At 31.4% G+C, this 18,585-nt stretch overlaps 3 protein-coding genes across 3 annotated transcripts; 2 read left to right on the forward strand and 1 right to left on the reverse strand.

Annotated features, from left to right (window-relative positions):
• The first annotated feature begins 1,589 nt into the window (after positions 1-1,589).
• Positions 1,590-5,530, forward strand: LOC112756432 (bifunctional nuclease 1). Its single transcript, XM_025805024.3, has 11 exons — positions 1,590-2,009; positions 2,535-2,863; positions 3,274-3,444; positions 3,551-3,600; positions 3,813-3,869; positions 3,990-4,055; positions 4,140-4,214; positions 4,403-4,518; positions 4,686-4,777; positions 5,199-5,253; positions 5,337-5,530. The coding sequence occupies exons 2-11, from the start codon at positions 2,545-2,547 to the stop codon at positions 5,338-5,340; spliced, it is 1,005 nt and encodes a 334-aa protein (XP_025660809.1). The 5' UTR covers positions 1,590-2,009; positions 2,535-2,544; the 3' UTR covers positions 5,341-5,530.
• Positions 5,531-9,045: 3,515 nt separating this feature from the next.
• On the forward strand, positions 9,046-14,768 carry LOC112754519 (phosphatidylinositol/phosphatidylcholine transfer protein SFH8). The gene is made up of 14 exons (XM_025802183.3): positions 9,046-9,569; positions 10,105-10,408; positions 10,737-10,836; positions 10,995-11,261; positions 11,362-11,439; positions 11,544-11,645; positions 11,784-11,833; positions 11,921-12,020; positions 12,115-12,210; positions 12,304-12,417; positions 12,518-12,653; positions 13,441-13,838; positions 14,053-14,127; positions 14,458-14,768. The coding sequence occupies exons 1-14, from the start codon at positions 9,536-9,538 to the stop codon at positions 14,476-14,478; spliced, it is 1,875 nt and encodes a 624-aa protein (XP_025657968.1). The 5' UTR covers positions 9,046-9,535; the 3' UTR covers positions 14,479-14,768.
• A 716-nt stretch (positions 14,769-15,484) lies between these two features.
• LOC112754520 (AAA-ATPase At3g50940-like) lies at positions 15,485-17,519 on the reverse strand. Its single transcript, XM_025802184.3, has 3 exons — positions 16,730-17,519; positions 16,187-16,500; positions 15,485-16,001 (listed from the first exon to the last, which is right to left on the reverse strand). Exons 1-3 carry the CDS (start codon positions 17,400-17,402, stop codon positions 15,636-15,638), a joined length of 1,353 nt encoding a protein of 450 aa, XP_025657969.1. The 5' UTR covers positions 17,403-17,519; the 3' UTR covers positions 15,485-15,635.
• Positions 17,520-18,585: the final 1,066 nt, after the last annotated feature.

An 18,585-nucleotide genomic window follows, 5' to 3' on the forward strand; every position in this document is an offset into this window, starting at 1 on the left:
AGCCACGCTGGACTGGTAAAACGTTGTCGTTACATTTTTAGTTCCCAAATATAACAAAAACGAGGTTGTTTAGGGTAATTTGAGGGATTTCTACCTTCTAATTAACATGTTAAAAATCCTTAAAATATCTAAACAACGTTGTTTATGTTCTATTTGAGCGTCAAAAATAAAATGACGACATTTTATCTATCCAATGTAGTTTTTAGGATGGCTTCCGTCCAACCACAACATCATTCCGTCATTAAAAAATATCTCAGAGACCATCGTTGTTAAACTCAGAGACAAATTTAAAACAATTTTAAATTTATGAAGAACATTAAAATTTGACTACAAATTCAAGGATCACACTGATAGTTAACTCAAATTAAACTCCTAATTTCAAGTTATTCCTACTTATTTCAATTTATAAATGATTTATAAGATATAAAATTTTAGTTCAAATCAATAATATGTTTTACAAAAAGTTATACGAACAAAATAATTATTTAACAATCGTCGCAATAAAAATTTAATAGTACAATTTTATCTTAAAATTATAAGAGAATGATTTTGTCTATAAAGTCAATAATTTCTGCTATCTTTTCGATTTATTGATAACCATTTCCAATGTTGTTTCTTTTTTCTATAATTAATTAATATGAGTATCTTCAGTTTGATTCTCATTTTTAACTTTTCTTTATGACCTATACTTTAGAATTAGCTTACTATTAAAGAATGATTTTTCTTTGCCAATCTTACATAAGGTCATAATGGAAATGAATCAATCTTCTCTTATTTTACTACCAAGTCTATAAGAAGGTACAATAATATAGTCCTCTCTTACACCATCTACAGTAATATAGTCAAGAAAAGAAAAAGGTACAATAATATATTAATAAAGTTAGGTATGTATAGAATTATATATTATTCAGATAGGTTTAAAAGAAAGAATAAAACTAAAACATAAAAGTTATAACACAGAAATTAAAATATTGAGATTAAATTAGATTTTCGTCTCATATTTAGTGTAAAATATATAAAATTAAGTTATGGTAGAAGGGGATGCAGCAACAAAATACTGTCATAGCAGAAAAGATGTAGAAAGAATACAACGATTTATTAAAAAAGAAGAAGCAGCGAATATGAGAACATGGCAAGATATTGTCATGGCGAAAGGAGATGTAACAGCGTGTCATAGTAGTCTAGCGGAAAGAGACACAAAAAGAGATGCAGCGGCGTGTTGAAGAAGAAAAAACAGCAAACACGAAGAAGGCGACGAGGTGCAGCGGCGTGCCATGGCGGTCTTCTTCAGCTGCTATGGCGGAAGGGAATACAGCGACGCGTTGAATAAGAAGAAGCAACAAACACGAAGAAGAAGAAGGTCACCAGAGCTCTTCCGACCGTTCACTGCGATGTTATCTTTTTATGGGTGATTTTGTTAAATTTTAAAATCTTTTAAGGAGTTATTTTATCAATAACAAAAATCAAATACCATTTTGTCAGTTTAAAAATATTTCGAATACCAATTTAGTATTTACCCCTACATTTTACAACTAAACTAACTTACTAACAGTAAATAAGTACTAAGTAGAGAAGTAAGGGGCAAAAGTGTAATTGTGCCTTCATGGTCTCTGATTCAGACACACACATGCTCTTACCTTGTCTATCTTCTATGTATGATGGAATTGATGACTATGAATTATGAAAACTACTTTAATATACTTTGCTTTGCTTTCAGCCTTTCTCTCACACACACACACATAACTACGTAATCTCTTATCTTCCTTTCTCTTCTCTTCTCTTCATTCATTCATATTCATTCCATTTTCATTTTCATTTTATCCTCCTTTTCTCCACTTTCCTCTTACTTCCAATTTCATATGTTTCCTTTTCTTTTTTAAATAAAACCATGTATCAATAATAAAAATCTTAACATGCTCAACTGAATATATATACATATATATATTTTTTTACTTGTTCTTGCTGTGACTCAAAACACCGTCTGATTGTTGACCCTGCATCTCTTCCAGGTGTGGATTTTTTTGCTTTTGAATTTTATCCATTTCATATTTTCTCAGCTTTCTGTTAATTTGTTTCATAATTTAGAATCACATGCTAACCTAATATTGTTCAAGCCTTATTTTGTTTTTCTCTTAGGCGATCATCAACTACGTTAATTGAAGTTTCAATTATATGAAATAAAGTAGTGCCAGAAAAAAATTGGCTGTGTAGGGTTTTTCTTTTTTTAATTGTAGATTTTGTTTGTAATGCTAACGTTTAAACGTTTTGTATGAAAATCGATTAACTGTTAGCTAGTCATCAATGAATTTTTCAAAGATATTATTGGACTATAAAACTGTGCTTTGAAACTGTCTCAATAAGTAGACATTGAATCTCACAAATTTATTCAGAGAGAGAGTTAGTTAGATATAGAACTATGTGAAATTGTCTCTTTCCTGAAAGAATTTTGTAAAGTGATGACAGATATTTTGTGTCTCGAAGTCGTTACCGAATAAGAGCCTAATATTCTTTATTTGTTGAATTTGGGGGTTTAGGGTTTATAAGATGGGTTCTCTGCAAGGACCAGTTTTGTGCCCTTCTGTTCATGCTAAACTAGCAGGGTTGTTCAGCCTTCCTATGATTGGACCAATGAATGTTAGCTGTGTTAGAAGTGAATTCTGGGGATTCAAGGAACTCGGTGGCGGCAGCGGCGGTGGTGCAAAAGTAAAGCCAGGGATCCTTTCTTGCAATGTGCACATGAGGAAGTGCAAGACAGCAGTGCATTGTAGTTTCAACTCGTCTTCGAATGACAGCAGTGGAAGTGCCGCGGAGAATTTCAATGAGAAAGATGAAGATTATGTCAACTCTAGCATTGTTGAAGCTGGTATGTTGTTTGTAGCTACTACAATTTTGATTTAAAAAATGAGCATGTATTAGTATGATCAATTTGTGAAGGGAGCCTTGGAGCAACGGTTGAGTTTCTGTGATCTTGAGATCATGGGTTCAAGCTGTGGAAATAGCCACTGATGTGATTTTCTAGGCTGTGTACATTACATCTTTTGGGTGCGGCTCTTCCCCGGACCTGCGTCAACGTGGGATGCTTGTGCACCGAGCTGCTTTTTTATTATTAGTATGATCATATGCTGAAGAGCATCTATAACTAGCTTCGTTTCTTTTTATCTGTCACGGTCACTTTTTGGCACATCATTAGATCAATGTATTTGGAAAATAATTGATTTGGTTTAGTGCTAGAAGCTTTGATTAATGTATCTGGATACAAATTCGGTTGAGCAGTTGAGGTGAAGAGCGGAGCAGATGGCTTCATAATCAAAATGAGGGACGGAAGACACTTACGATGTGTTCATAACAATCCTCAGGGAGGGCATCTTCCAGAGTATGCACCACATCCTGCTATTGTTTTGAAGATGGAAGATGGCACCGGCTTGCTTCTGCCGATAATTGTTTGTAAGTCCCTGTACTCTGATTATGATAGAATGCAATGTTACTTCTCATTTTTTGATAGTTATATTATCCTTTCCAATGTAAATTTCTGTTATGTTTTTATTGGCAGTGGAGATGCCGAGCGTTTTACTAATGGCAGCCATGCGCAATGTTCCCATAGTATGTCCTTTTCTCATTTGAATTTTGCCGCATCACCCTTAAATGTAGCTGAGTTTTTTTTATTGTTCAAGATTTATAGTTGATTGATTACCAGAACGGGAAAGGTTGTGGTTTTTTATGCAAATATAGCAGTGTGCTAGATATATAACTATTCATATGTCTCCTTCTGTCGGCTTGAGTTTTTAATACTAATTACTTTGTTGGTGTATCAGGCTAGGCCTACTTTATATCAAGTAGTGAAGGAGATGGTTGACAAGATGGGTTACGAAGTATGGTTTTTGTTTGTCTTATGAATTCGTGTCCAGTTCTGATTTCATTTGTTATTGTCCTATGGAACTTCTGTGCTGATATTAATTACCGAACGACGTTATTTCCGGCTTCTTGCGCAGGTTAGACATGTCAGGGTTACAAGAAGAGTTCATGAGGCATATTTCGCTCAGTTGTATCTTACCAAGGCATGTATACTCTGTATTCTTTCTCTTCTAAATGGAACAAAAACTATGAATTCCCTTAAAGTGTTGTTTGACACTTTGGTATAGGTTGGAAACGAGGCAGAGTCTATGAGCTTTGATCTTCGACCTTCGGATGCTATCAATATTGCAGTAAGATGCAAGGTAATCTTTCAAAATATGAATGCATCTTGTTCTGCAGCATATTGCATTCTCCTGTTGAGGGAAGTATCATCACGTCCTTGTATGCACATTTAGAATGTTTTGATCGAAAGCCAAATCTTGAGGTTACATTAGTTGAAATTGAATATTTTTCATCGTTGATTTTAAGTTCTGTATCAATGTTGTTGTAGGTGCCAATTCAAGTCAACAAATACTTGGCATTCAGTGATGGAATGAGAGTAGTTGAATCTGGAAAGCTTTCGACGCAGTTCCCTTTGGACGGTCAAATATTTGCCGAATTGGACAAGTATGTTTTCGAAACATATAACATTACAAAGCAATATGATTGTGTTGTATTGTATGTGTCGAAAACAATGAATTTCTGTTTCTTTAAAAGCGAGTTTTGGAATCCGTCTCGCGATTTTGAACTTCTTTTTGAAAGAAAAGTATATTAACTAAAAGAAATTGTTTCAGGCCAAGTGGTCAGCCTTGTGTTGAAACTCAGGAGTTCAATCTCTTGCATGAAATGCTGAAAGCTGTTAACGAAGAGCGCTATCAAGATGCCGGTAATTGCTTTCTTATGATTATTAATTCGATTGTTGGAGTATATTGAACTTATTATCTCTTAAGAATTTGGTATCATCATCACTTGGCATGCCATATTCCCTTAGCTATGGTATAGTGAAAATTACATTGATCTTCGCTGATGTTAGACGATATTTACACACGGCACCCCTTGATTTCTAATAATTACACTAACCTCCCGAGGTTGAAATGTTAGCGTAAATATGACAAATTAAGGAGTGTCGAGTGTAATATCGTATAACGATGGGGTAGTTTGTTGTAATTTAAGCTGAGCTATGAAAAAAGCTATGATAGATGAGGTATCTTAAATGATCATCATCAGAACATGTTTTCTTAACTTTATATTTTTCTATGAACTAATCATAAGTTCTGATGTTAATTATCACCATATCCTTGTGTCAGCTTTGTGGAGGGACCAACTCAATCAACTTAGGTCTGGAAAAAATGTGAATAACAGGTATGAACCCTTTATTTTGATATGCCAATTCACAACTTTCTTATTAAATCAAGTTGACATTTTGTTTTTAAAATTTGATGCAGATAATGAAGGGATAAATTTGTAAATACAATCAAACATTAGCATGTTAAGGGGAATATGCTATGTTTTTTTAATTGAATGTGTGAATATTTGTATATATATTTCCTAACATTGATGCTAATGCTTCATGTATAACTTTTATGAAACTTGTTTCAATTCTCAATAGTTGTTGATTTGAAATGTACTATTTGGCTAATGGTTGTGTTTGTGGCTTCACTTGGTTGAAAAAAAAAAAGGCTAAATTGCAAATTTTTTGTTTTAGTGATTCTCTCATATCTGAATTTTATTACTAAGAATTTTATTAATATAGGTATCTGTCTCTAGAACTTCAAAGTGGTGTCTAGGGCATACAGTGATAATGATGATTACCTAAAAAATATTCCTACATTATATAATAATTTTACAATTCAGCATTTTCAATCAAGTAGTATTTGATGGTATGTTTGCATGTGCATTGAGATGGCTCATAGTGATGTGGAAATTCAAATATTATTTACTTCTATTTCGTTATGGCAATATGTGGCTCACAAATTTTGAATTGTTATAATCTGCTACCAAATCATTATTTGGTTTGGTTAAAAGTAAGAAATTTGTTGCTTCTACGTTGGGTTTTACTTTAGGCTTTAACAATATTACTGTGTTAGAAAAAAAAAAAGGGAATCAAATGATTAGTCATACTAGGGTTTTCTAGATATTTGACTAGTTATCTAATAAAATTACTAGTAAAAAAAAAAATATATAATTATATAATCGTTTTATAAACTAAAGGAAAGATAGTGTCAATTATTATTCTGGAAAATCCAATTACTAGTAACATGATCTAATCCAAAAAAAAAAAAAGGTAATGTTTGTGTTTAGATAATTTAATCTATGATTATTGTTAATAATTCAGGTAGATTACCTATATCAATTTGCAAATGCACGCTACCTATCTCCCAAAGTTCTTACCTATCAACCTACCATTTTGCCAAATTGACTGCTTAAATTGCTCGATATATAGGAAAAGTGTAGAGATCAGTAACTTTTGTGTTTTCTGGCTATTATTTAACCATCAAAACAAAGTGAGTGATCTTTTACTATTAAATATAATTTCAAACCATTAAAAATATTATTGATGGCCAATTGATGGTTACAAAACACTAAAATTGCTGGTCCCTAGCATCCGTTGGATATATATGCGGAGAACCAATTTTCAATTACGCCTCACGGGATTGTTTCACAATTTTGAGTTTATATTATATTAATTTAAAATGTGTTTGATTTGGTTTTTTATTTTTATGCTTTCGTAGAAACTAGTAATGTTTGACAATTTCATGATACCCATCCATTACAACCATAGAATTCGAAGGATTACATATCATAAATATTGACATTCAATCAATAATATATATAATACAAAAATTTAGTAAATAATACAAAAATTCTTAAAAAATCATAATTGATTCTTCTAACCAATAAAATATATTTATAGCAAAAAATTATATATTATGTATAAAATTTTTTGTGTTATATATAAATTTTTGTTATATCAATAAATTTGTGTTATGCGCAAAAATTTTGATACCAGGTCAATAAATTTTTGTAAGCTCTAACAAAAAATTCTATAATAAAAAAAACACAGAAAAAGAGAAACGATAACGTATATATATTATTTATTAAACTTGTGCCAAACTTAATTATATTTGATTATAAAATATTTGTAAGTGTAGTATCACTGTATAGTTTATATTTATAGAAATTAGTAAACTTAAAAAGTTAAGTGACTTAAGGTTAAAGAAAAGTTCGTAGTCTAAACTCATATTTTGGTCCTAACTGGCGTGCCAATTAAACATAAATGCCTAGTCAGTAGTCGCAACCCCGGCCCCTTGCGTGAATAAACAATTTCTAAACTTTTCTTAGCAAATTAAGTTGAAGTGTCCCTAAATTTTGAAAAAGGATAAAATAGTAAAATAATAATAATAATTTAATTTTAATATATTATCAATATAAAATATTTTATATCATCATCTAAATGTATATGATTTTTAGATAAATATTTATCGGTCAATATAAAAATAATTATTTTATTAATTCAATGTTAGATAATTGTTTTCCGTTTAGTATATTAAAATTAAATTTAAAAAATAAATTATGACTATACGTACCGTTAAGGAAGTTGATGCTTTCAGAATCTGTATCGTTAAGCAAAATAATAATAGGAAAAGTTTAGGACCAATTTATTAAAATCTGGTCAGCACTTAGTCAAAAAAATGAGTAATTTTTTACTATTAGATGAAATTTCACACCATTAAATACATTATTAATGGCTACGATTCACAAAATTTGCTGGTCCTTAGCACTCCTCATAATAATAATAATAATAATAATAATAATAATAATAATAATAGATGATACAATGAAAGTAGAAATAAAGAAACAGTAAATAATCCAAGAATTGAAGGTTGTGGGCGGCGTAATAACTAATAAGCCACCACCAACTGCCACCGCACCAAACCACATTCTCGCCAAAAAGAGAGCCAATAATTCTTGACCCACCACACAAAAGAAAAAAAAAAAATAAATGGAAGAAAAAGACACACAATTTCTCATAATAATGCAAATAATACATGTGGGCCAACAAGGATCAAAACCCATCCCACGTGCATGTAGTAAGATTTTGTTTAACTTATTCACAATGAATTCTCTTAAAGTTTTTGGTTTAGTTAATCTAAGACACATGATAAAATTATTATTAAAAAAATTTTAAAATTTTTTGTAATAAATATAAAATAATTATTTAAAAATTTAAATTTTTTATATTCTTAATATTTTTTTATTTATGATTTTAATATGTATTTTTAAAGCACAAAATAATTAAACTCTTTTTTTTATGTTGTTAAATGTATTTTTTAATATATAATATATTTTTTATATGAGTTTTTTTTGTCTCATTAAAAAATATATAATGAAAAATCATACATAATAATATCTATTTCGGTTAATTGTGTAACGCATTTCTCCTTTAATGAACGTTTAATTGATGATATTCAACGGGTTATACTATTAAAAAGAAAAATGTTACTAGTTTGGTAATTTTATATTCAATTCATTCTCAAATCTAAATAACAACTTGATTTGTATATACTATCTGTATATTCTGTATTTTCACATAAAAATTATTTTGCTTAAAATTAATGAGTAATTTTAACTAGTAACAGGTCATGTCATATATTAGTAAAAAATAATTAAAATTTATCTTATTTAATATTTATTAAAATTTTTATTTTTTATTTTTCTAACATTATTATTATTATTACAAATATAATTTTGTAATAAATTATAATAAAAGTTAAATTTTACAATAAAATTACATCAAAGTTGCTGAAATTATGAAATATTCTCTCATTAAAGGCAACTAGAGTTGGATATAACTACATCTTTCTTCTATATTAAAGTGAATTTAAATTAGAATTTAAAAGCCATAAACACTAATAATATATAATATAATTGATAATTAATAATGAGAGCCTTTTCAAAATAAAAATTAATATGGAGAATTATTATAATATCTTATAAAATTAAAGAGTGCCATAATTTGTATAATATGTATAGTTGAAAAATTGTTACATTAACTAAAATTTGTTTTAGAAATTATAAATAATTAATTTGATAATGCTATTATCTTATGTGAAGAATGATTTGGTAAAGTAACAAATCCCTTGATATCATATCATTTCATTGTCATTATAAAGAAAAACAAATCTTACCATGACAAAACTAAACTCAGTACTATCTTCATCCTTGAGACGATTTCTAAATACTTTTCAACGTTCCATAATAACCATAAATCCATAACTGATTCCTTCTCTTTTGTTTTCTTTTCTTTCTTTTAATTTTGGATCTAATTTTTCAACTTTCTTTCTCTTTTCTTCTTCTGCCGACACCTTCTATCCATTTCACGCTCCTTGCCTTTGCCGCACAACAAATCTCAAAATATAAATAATAAAAATAGTAATAAAGTAATATTATTAATAATAGTAATAATAATAATAATAATAATCCCTAAAAAAAATTATTCATTATTTCAGTTCTAATTTTTTGAGCTTTTGCTCTGTCTCTCTGTGTTTGTGTGTGTGTGTTCTTGCTCCCTCTTCAATTTCGATTTTTCGATTTCAACTTGATGATTTCTGTATCGTAAAACTAAGATCTTAGCTCAACAATAATGTCCGGTTCGCTCGATCGGTTCGCACGCCCTTGTGAGTATCACTTTAACGCTCACAACTATTTTTTCTCTAATTTTTTTTTTGTTAAATAATGATGTTTTTTATTTATTTTGTTTCTGATTGAATTGGAATTTCGATATTAATTTTTTTTTCTTCAGCCTTAATCTATCGTTTTTATTGATTGATTAATTCACTATTTCGATGGATCCGATAATTCTGGATTACTAAAGTCAGCTGGAGTTGTTGTCTAATTGAGCTGAATTCAGTTCAATAGCGATGGAATACTCTCTTAGATTTAACAAATTTTCAGTGTTAGTTTTGGTTTTCCTTTTTTTTTTTTTTGTAATGAAAATTTTAGGTTGTTAATTAAGCTCATAATTCGCAATCCTTGGATTATATTAACTTGATTCGATTGTGCTGGATTTGTAATGAAGAATTTTAGGCTAATTAGGTTACTTTTCATTCTGCATTTGCCTATGATATGAGTTCTGGTGGAGGAGGAGGAGGAGTAGTAGTAGTAGAATGGAATTGTGAAATGTGTTTGAGACTTTTTCCTTTTCTGGATTAGGCTTTGAAGGTTTTTCTGGTCATGATGAAAGGAGAGAGCGGAAATCAGATTTCGAGAACTCAGAAGACGATCGGCGGACGCGAATTGGCAGCCTGAAGAAGAAGGCCATCAATGCGTCCAGCAAATTCAGACATTCTCTTAGGAAGAAGAGCAGCCGGAGGAAGAGCACTGGCCGGACCAATTCGGTCTCCATTGAGGATGTTCGAGATGTTAAGGAGCTCCAGGCAGTGGAGTCATTTCGGCAGGCTCTTATGTCGGATAACTTGTTGCCAACGAGACATGATGACTACCATATGTTGTTGAGGTTACTATCCCGTATTCCTCTCCTGTCATGTTCAAACTCCAAGCATATCCATCGATTGCATAGTTTTTGTTCTAGCTACTAATAAAGGTTGTGATAATTGCAACAGATGCATGATTGATAATATGTTATACCTCTGATCATAATGAGTACCTATAATATATTGGTAGCAATCGCAATTCACCTTTTTGCTCTTGGCATTTAGGGTTTTACTAGATCATCTTTTGGTGTATTCACATTTTACATGGTTCTTAGACAAACTATACACTAACAAAATGACTTGCTTCCCTTGGAATATAATTTGAAACAATTTAACGGATTGTTTCTGCAGATTCTTGAAAGCTAGGAAATTTGATATCGAAAAAGCAAAGCACATGTGGGCTAACATGCTCCAATGGAGGAAGGACTACGGCACTGATACAATCATAGAGGTGAATCATTTTATTTGGAAAATATAACCAAACATCTATTTCTTTTCTTCTTTTGTTCATGTTTTATTTATTTATTTATTTAATGATCATTAGTACATTTCACTTTCTCAAACTTGTGTTCATACTTTTCTACTTTTGTTTCCACTCTTTCTGTCTAGGATTTTGAGTTCTCTGAGTTGAATGAAGTCCTACAGTACTATCCACATGGTTATCACGGAGTGGACAAGGAAGGAAAACCCGTCTATATTGAAAGGCTAGGTAAAGTTGATCCCAATAAGCTTATGCAAGTAACTACAATGGAAAGGTATTTGAGATACCATGTTCAGGGTTTTGAGAAAACGTTTGCTCTTAAGTTTCCTGCATGTTCTATTGCCGCAAAGAGACATATTGATTCGAGCACAACCATTTTGGATGTTCACGGCGTGGTATGTTGTTTGTCTAAAACAGTCTTCAAATTGTCATTGTCACCATTTTAGCTTATTTCAGTCCATACTTGGTTTGACAATGCCTCCTTGTGCTTTGTAGGGTTTCAAAAACCTAACCAAATCTGCGCGGGAACTCATCATGCGGCTGCAGAAGATTGATGGTGACTACTATCCGGAAGTAAGAAAGCCTTAATCATCAATTATTTTGTAGTTTCCACTTTTTGGTGGCTTCAGAGTTGTTTGTTCATGTGTATTTTCTAATATGTAAATGCTACTATGCAGACATTATGCAGAATGTTTATAATCAATGCTGGCCCTGGTTTTAAGCTACTCTGGAACACTATCAAATCATTTATTGATCCAAAAACAACTTCAAAGATAAATGTGAGTGCAAAGTGTTTGACCATTCTTTCTATTTTTTATTTTTATGTGATTTCTATGATGTAATTATGTTTTCCAGTTGAAAGAGCAAGTAAAATTCTACACATGGTAGTATTAACTGCTACTTTGATGTTTCATTAGGTTCTGGGAAACAAGTTTCAGAATAAATTACTTGAATTTATTGATGCAAGGTAACTGTGATTTGATTTTAATGGTGATATTTCTCAATTAACTCATATCCCTGACAAAGATTCGCAATGACTGTGTTGTTCTTCCAGTGAGCTGCCAGAATTTCTTGGCGGTATTTGTAATTGTGCAGATGAAGGTGGTTGCATGAGATCTGATAAAGGGCCATGGCAAGACCCAAACATTCTAAAGGTTTTTTGTACACTCCGTTTTTGATCAAATAAGTATCTTCTGTTTGCTTCTTCTATGCATCTGTAACTGAACTAGAATGGTTGCGCGGATGCAGGTGATTCTTAGTGGTGAAGTAACCTCTAGACAGATAGTAACAGTTTCAAATGACGAGGGAACAGTGATTGAATGTGAAAAGACGTGTTATCCATTGGTATAGTTCCTGACACCATCTTAGAGACTTCATGAATGAGAACTTTTAGATTATATAATACTGAGCATCTCCTCCTCCTGAATTTGAGAGCAGATACGGAGTAGTGATACATCTACAGGAGAATCAGGATCTGAAGTTGAAGACATTACTTCTCCCAAAGCAAGTGGGAATTATACAAACCCTAGGTTGACTCCTGTCCATGAAGAAGTGAGTGATCATGTGCTTAATATTGATATTGTTGAAAGTGAGGAAAAGAAAGAACAATGTCTCAATTGAATGATATATAACATCTTTTGTGTTTGTCCAGGCAAGATTGGTTGGCAAAAATAGCCATGCTAGTGGTTTATCTGAGTATGATGAGTATGTTCCAATGGTTGACAAGACCGTTGATGTTGCATGGAAGGAGAAGCAAGCCAAAACTCAAAATACATTTGGCTCCAAAGGTTAGAATACTTTATGCTATCTTCCTTTAAGTTATTGATTTTTGGCATGCCATGATTATCAACGTCTCTTCATTTTATTGAAGCATGGTAGGCGGGAGCTAAACACGTGTTTCATTTTCTCTCCCTGTCCCTCGCATAAGGGTGTGAGGAATGCAAAAGACCAAATTATGTGATTCTACATGATAAAATATGAAAGGGAATTATATAGTTTTTTACAAACTAGACTTAGACCTATGCAAGATGGATTCATTTTTTTTAAAAGAAAAAGATTATTAGCATATGATAGTTTTTTCTTCTTAAAGATAGAAATTATGTGCTAGTTTATTGATAAATCTGGTAATCTTGCATAGAATGAACCAAAAATAATATTTATTTAGAATGAATACAAAGAATAAAAGTATATATGCCTTGGCTTAAATGACTTGTGGTATATAAATATTTGAGTTAACATATTGTAATTTAAATATGAAAAGAAATATATCCTTCTGGTAAGAAGATAAGAAATTTTTATCTTTTCATCTAGATAAAGAGAAATTCGATTGCGAGCATAAGTTTAAGAATTTGGTTTATACATGCATAAAAGAGTGATTAACTGACCCAATTTATTGTGCTATCATTTTTACCTGTGAGTACATATCTTGGGTGTTGGACTCGTGCTCATGCAAGAATTTTTCATAGATAAATTGAACAGAATCAGCTATATAGTAGGTTTTGGATTGGAATTTTAGTTCTCTGTGATTGGCATTCAACAAAAGTATGCTTATAACACATTTGTTCTTTCCAACAGAAAAGCTTACATTGATTACCACAAAATCTCCGGACGGAAGATTTTCATATATATGGGCTATTATAGTGGGCTTCTTTGTCTCCATCTTCGCGTTCGTTCATTCAATAGCACGTCATATAAAGGTAATAAAGGATTCTAAATCCATTGCTGCCCAAAATATGTCAAACATAGCAGCGGATTCACTACCCAAGGAGGAATCATGTTCCCTTTCACCCGTACTTGGATTCAGAAAGAACGAACTCGTCTCAGCTGCTTTGAGACGCCTTGGTGAGCTTGAAGAGAAGGTTGGCATGCTACAGTCAAAACCTAATGTGATGCCATGCGAGAAAGAGGAACTATTGAATGCCGCGGTCTATCGTGTGGACGCATTGGAAGCTGAACTGATTGCTACGAAAAAGGTAACTTTATTTAGTTTAAATGTTTAATTTACAATCGTAATATTTACTTCAAACTAAATAACTGAAACACTGCTGTTTTACTACGTTCCAAATTCTAATAAATTGTTAGTTTGTTCCTTGGTTTCCTCATTAATCTGTGTGTACTAAATAGCCCACTCTCCATAGCATGTACGATATATATATATAAAACTAATGTGCTCCAATTTCTAAACAGGCGTTGTACGAAGCTTTGATAAGACAAGAAGAACTTCTAGCTTACATAGACAGACAAGAGAGAAGGAAATTTGAGGTAAATCAAGATAATTGCATCTGGTGTATATTTAAGGTAAGGGTTTGGTTCTGTCTTGAGACAAAAAAATCTGGAGATAATGGGACAGTAAATAGGTGTCTCCGGCATCCCTTCTTTTTAGATTCACAGAAATTTGCTTAAAAATCATATATCATCATATCTCCCTGACCGGACAATTTTTTTTATCTCCGTTTTCGTTGCCAACGTCGAACTCCATTGTCTCAAGACAACAACCAAAAGTTGCCTAATAGATAAAAACCAAATGTTTTTCCCATTTCTTTTTTCTGCATGGAACTCTTGAAAGTTATGTCCATTCTGTTTGTTATGCAGAAAAAGAAGTTTTGCTGGTGAAAGAGATAACTGTACAGGACGGAGCAGTTTGGTGGGTTGATCCCTAATAGGCTCATACCTATTTATCTCATCTTTTTTTTTTCTGTAATTTATTTTGCGTGTATAGATAAAGTCGCTTCATTGGTTCTCTCTAAATTGAGTAATCGGCATAAAATTCTATTATGCTGGAATTCTATATGAATGGCTACTTGTCTCTCTTTCCCTCTCCCTCTCTTCTATAACGCTTCACGATGATGAATTTGAGTATTGATTAATAAGTTGATCCGTGATATTTCAAACTGTTAACATTATATTCCAGTTTCCACTGTATAGATGTATCTTAACAATATTTTGTACATACTTTGCCAAACAAAATCGTATTGAATATATTAGAAATTTAAACATACTTATAGTAAAGGATTGTAAAAATGTAAAGTATATATTAAAAATTAGTTATCAAATCAGTGATTATATGTGTGTATAAATAAGAATTTAATTTTGATATATTGTGGTGTAAAGTAGTTTTACACATGCATTCATTTATGTAACATTATATCAGCAAAAATAATTACCTTTTATATTAACTGCGTGTATGATCATCTAAAAAAACGGATGTGATTGCACGACAATATCAGTGCATCAAAATTAAATTCGTATAAATAAATGTATTGTTTGTTTGTTTCATATATTTTTATTATGTATATTTTATATCAATATGTATATTATACAAGTGACTAAGTTTTCTAATGTGTAGCACATTTAAATACAAAGTGCTTCTTTGATACACAAATTTTCAATATTTAATGATTAAATGTGTTCATGACTTCAAATTCCAATCAGTTTTTGTATTTTCGTAAGCAAAATTGGGTTTATGTCTTCTGAGGTAAATAGATTTATAGAGAAAAATAAGTACTCTTGGATTGTAAACTTTTATTTGAGTATTTTAAAAATAATCTAAAGATAATCAATCACATTTTTACTTTGCAAAACTCATTTCAGAGAAGTCAAAATCAAGCAAACTTAATCCTGTGTCCAATAAGAAAATTATATATAGAAAATTAAGAGAGAGAGAGAGAGAGATTCATGCTAAAGAGATGATGCTATAGCCATTTTTTTACTTCATGAATAACACGTTAACTTTCCTGAGGTAATCACTGGTTTGAGTTTAATAACTATAATTATTTGGAAGTATTGTGCTTGCTTTGGAGGAAGTTGATGAGGCCTTTGAGTGCAATGTCTACATTTTCACTCTTCATCAACTCTCCTGCAACCTCAGCAGGTGTTGCATTAACCTTGTCCAGCAAACCTTGTATGTCATCAAACATAGGATGATGATGGTTCTGAATTCCTAGGTAGTTAGAAGCCAGTGTCTTGAAAGCAGTGAAAGAGCAATATGACATGTGAATGTGCAAGTCCATTCTACCAGGTCTCAACAATGCAGGGTCAAGACGTTCTTTGTGATTTGTTGTGCATATCACTATTCTTTCTTCTCCACAACTCGACCACAATCCATCAATGAAATTTAGTAGCCCCGACAGAGTAACCTTAATTAGAACAAACATATATACATACATAATTAAAATCATAAAATTTCATCACATGATGCTTATGTTTTGCATGCTTCGGTAGAATAAGGAGTCACATTTTAATGATATATAAGGTGCCAAAAGTGAGGAATTTTAAACAAAGTGGGATTCAAATGTTATATTTGAATAAAAAAAAGGTTTACCTTATCATCATCATTGGTTCCATGAGCATCTTCCCTATTGTGCAATTGAAGAGAGCAATCAATGTCTTCAATGACCAAAATTGACTTGCTTCCTGTCCCAATCAACAACCTCCTAAGATCTGAATTGCATTGCACTTCTTTCAAATCCAAGTCATATATATCAAACCTTAGATAGTTAGCCATGGCAGCTATCAAGCTTGATTTCCCAGTTCCTGGTGGTCCGTACAAAAGGTACCCTCTTTTCCAAGCCTTCCCAACTCTCTTATAATATTCTTTCCTCCCCAAAAACAAGTTCAAATCTTCCAACAACATTCCTAATAACACAATACAAACCCATTACTACATCGTTTCTAGAATTAGATTAGTCATATTTTTTATAATAATATCTAAAGTAACACATTTTATTTTGTTAAACAAATCAGTTTCATCCTCGAGATAAAAATTTATGGACTAATTTGGTAACTAAAATTTGTTAGATATTAAAATGTAGGACAAAAAAATTTGAGAGACTAATTTAAGGTATTAAAGAGAGTTGTATCATACCTTTTATCTCTGGTTCCATTGCTATAGAATCAAAAGTTGAAGGGTGATTAAGAACAATAGAGTTCCAATAATCTGTTCCATTATAATCAATGGTGTGAAGCTTCACCGACTTCTTCTCTTCTTCAATGTCCTTAGCCTTTTGAAGAATGTAAGGAAAGTAAGAACCCAAAACCATGTCCAAATGTTTCTTGTGAAATGTTACTTCAAAGTAACGAACTTCATAGGAAACACTATGATCACGCTTTTTGTTAAGGTTGTTACTACTAACATTGTTGTTAATCATAGAAACAAGCACCCACTTGAGTTTCACATTCTTGTAGTAATCACATAACTCTTGATCCTTGTCCATGCAAACTTGTAAATTCTCTTCCTTTTGGGGCTTGTAAACCTTTAATTTTTTCATTGGAGGGGATAACTTGGACCCCAAGTAAACGTTTGCGGCCGCGAACATTTGGTTCCCGGCGAGGCCATTATGTTCTTCAATGATGACGGTGAGCTTGGAGGAGAGACGGTTGCTTAACTTGTAAAGATTGGACTGGACACAATTGTAGAGGGATTCCGGGATTAGGTCGGTGGTGATTGACCGGAGGAGAACTGCCGTGGCAGCAAGAGAGGCAGCGACGGAGAGGGCGGCTTTGGTGGAAGAGATGGTCTCTTGTGAAGGTGGCCACATGGTGGTGGGCTGGTGGCTATGACAAGAAACTTGAATATGGAACTTGTGGTTTTAGGAGGGTTTTAGAAGGTTTTATATATATATTTTAATTAAAAAATATATTACTACTATTTGTTTTGCTTGTATAAAAAGTTAGCATTTAGTGATGTATCTAGAAGAAGGAATAAGTAGTCACAAAAAAAAAAAAAAAAAAAGAAGGAATAAGTTAGCTGGCGCCACGTAATAATTGGCAAATAGATAGGAAACTTTATAAGGTTGACAATTTCGTTTGATTTTGATGCCGTCACACTTGGAGGTTATTTACTTCTGAGATGTTAACATCATCAACATTTTTATTTGGACAGAATCATTAATCTTATTTTTTTAACAATTAAATAAATGACATAGTTAAAATTATAAATTAAATTGATACTTATAGTTATTTTTTTTTTCATACTAATCTGTCATGAATCTTAGTTCTATTTAATGATATATCGTTGATCAATAAATAACTATATATATAAGACGAAATTTGAATAGGCAACACCACAACACCTATTTATTAAAAATTTGTTTGCACTATGCCACTATTATTTAATAAAAATTCAAAGTCTACAGCTTAGTGATTATTTTTTTACGTCTTATTCAAGTTTAGATTATATGTATGTCTTACTTTTCCTTCCCAAATATCCTCTATTTTTGAAAAATAAATAAATAAAAATGTTAAAAACAGCTTTATTATAATGAACAATTTATAACATTTTGTATACTAAGATAATTACCTTGGTATATTTTAGTTTATATTAGATGACATTATGAAATTGATTTTTATTTTCGACACATAAAAATTAATGTTCTTATATTCCCAAATCATTTATCTCCTAAAATATTTTTGATTGCACATTAATATAAAAGTCAAGGTTATTTTATGATTTCTGTAATTATAATTAAACTTAGGTATTAGAAAATAGGAAAGAATAAGAGGAGAAAAAATCATTCATCTCAATTAATTAAAAGGGGTTTGCCTCAATTTAACAAGCAAAGATTTCCCTTATTAATCCTTGCAAATTGTACTTCTAACTCTAATAGATGAAACATGAAATTTCATGAGACAATAATAAGTTAATTTTGATATACAAACCATTTTATATGACCGTTCAATCATGTTTATTCTTTTAAATAATCATTCACATGTTGATTGTAA

Source organism: Arachis hypogaea, chromosome 16, assembly GCF_003086295.3.
Source record: "Arachis hypogaea cultivar Tifrunner chromosome 16, arahy.Tifrunner.gnm2.J5K5, whole genome shotgun sequence".
Classification (NCBI taxonomy): Eukaryota; Viridiplantae; Streptophyta; class Magnoliopsida; order Fabales; family Fabaceae; genus Arachis; species Arachis hypogaea.

What these genes read in the sequence shown, in the direction of transcription:
- LOC112754520 (XM_025802184.3), bottom strand. Translation starts at nt 17,402, where the DNA reads ATGTGGCCACCTTCACAAGAGACCATCTCTTCCACCAAAGCCGCCCTC. An exon ending in AATGGAACCAGAGATAAAAG is followed by an intron (nt 16,501 to 16,729) that starts GTATGATACAAC and finishes TTGTGTTATTAG; the next exon opens with GAATGTTGTTGGAAGATTTG. An exon ending in GAACCAATGATGATGATAAG is followed by an intron (nt 16,002 to 16,186) that starts GTAAACCTTTTT and finishes GTTCTAATTAAG; the next exon opens with GTTACTCTGTCGGGGCTACT.
- LOC112756432 (XM_025805024.3), top strand. Translation starts at nt 2,545, where the DNA reads ATGGGTTCTCTGCAAGGACCAGTTTTGTGCCCTTCTGTTCATGCTAAA. An exon ending in TTGACAAGATGGGTTACGAA is followed by an intron (nt 3,870 to 3,989) that starts GTATGGTTTTTG and finishes CTTCTTGCGCAG; the next exon opens with GTTAGACATGTCAGGGTTAC. An exon ending in ATATTTGCCGAATTGGACAA is followed by an intron (nt 4,519 to 4,685) that starts GTATGTTTTCGA and finishes AAATTGTTTCAG; the next exon opens with GCCAAGTGGTCAGCCTTGTG.
- LOC112754519 (XM_025802183.3), top strand. Translation starts at nt 9,536, where the DNA reads ATGTCCGGTTCGCTCGATCGGTTCGCACGCCCTT. An exon ending in TGACTCCTGTCCATGAAGAA is followed by an intron (nt 12,418 to 12,517) that starts GTGAGTGATCAT and finishes GTGTTTGTCCAG; the next exon opens with GCAAGATTGGTTGGCAAAAA. An exon ending in AAATACATTTGGCTCCAAAG is followed by an intron (nt 12,654 to 13,440) that starts GTTAGAATACTT and finishes TCTTTCCAACAG; the next exon opens with AAAAGCTTACATTGATTACC.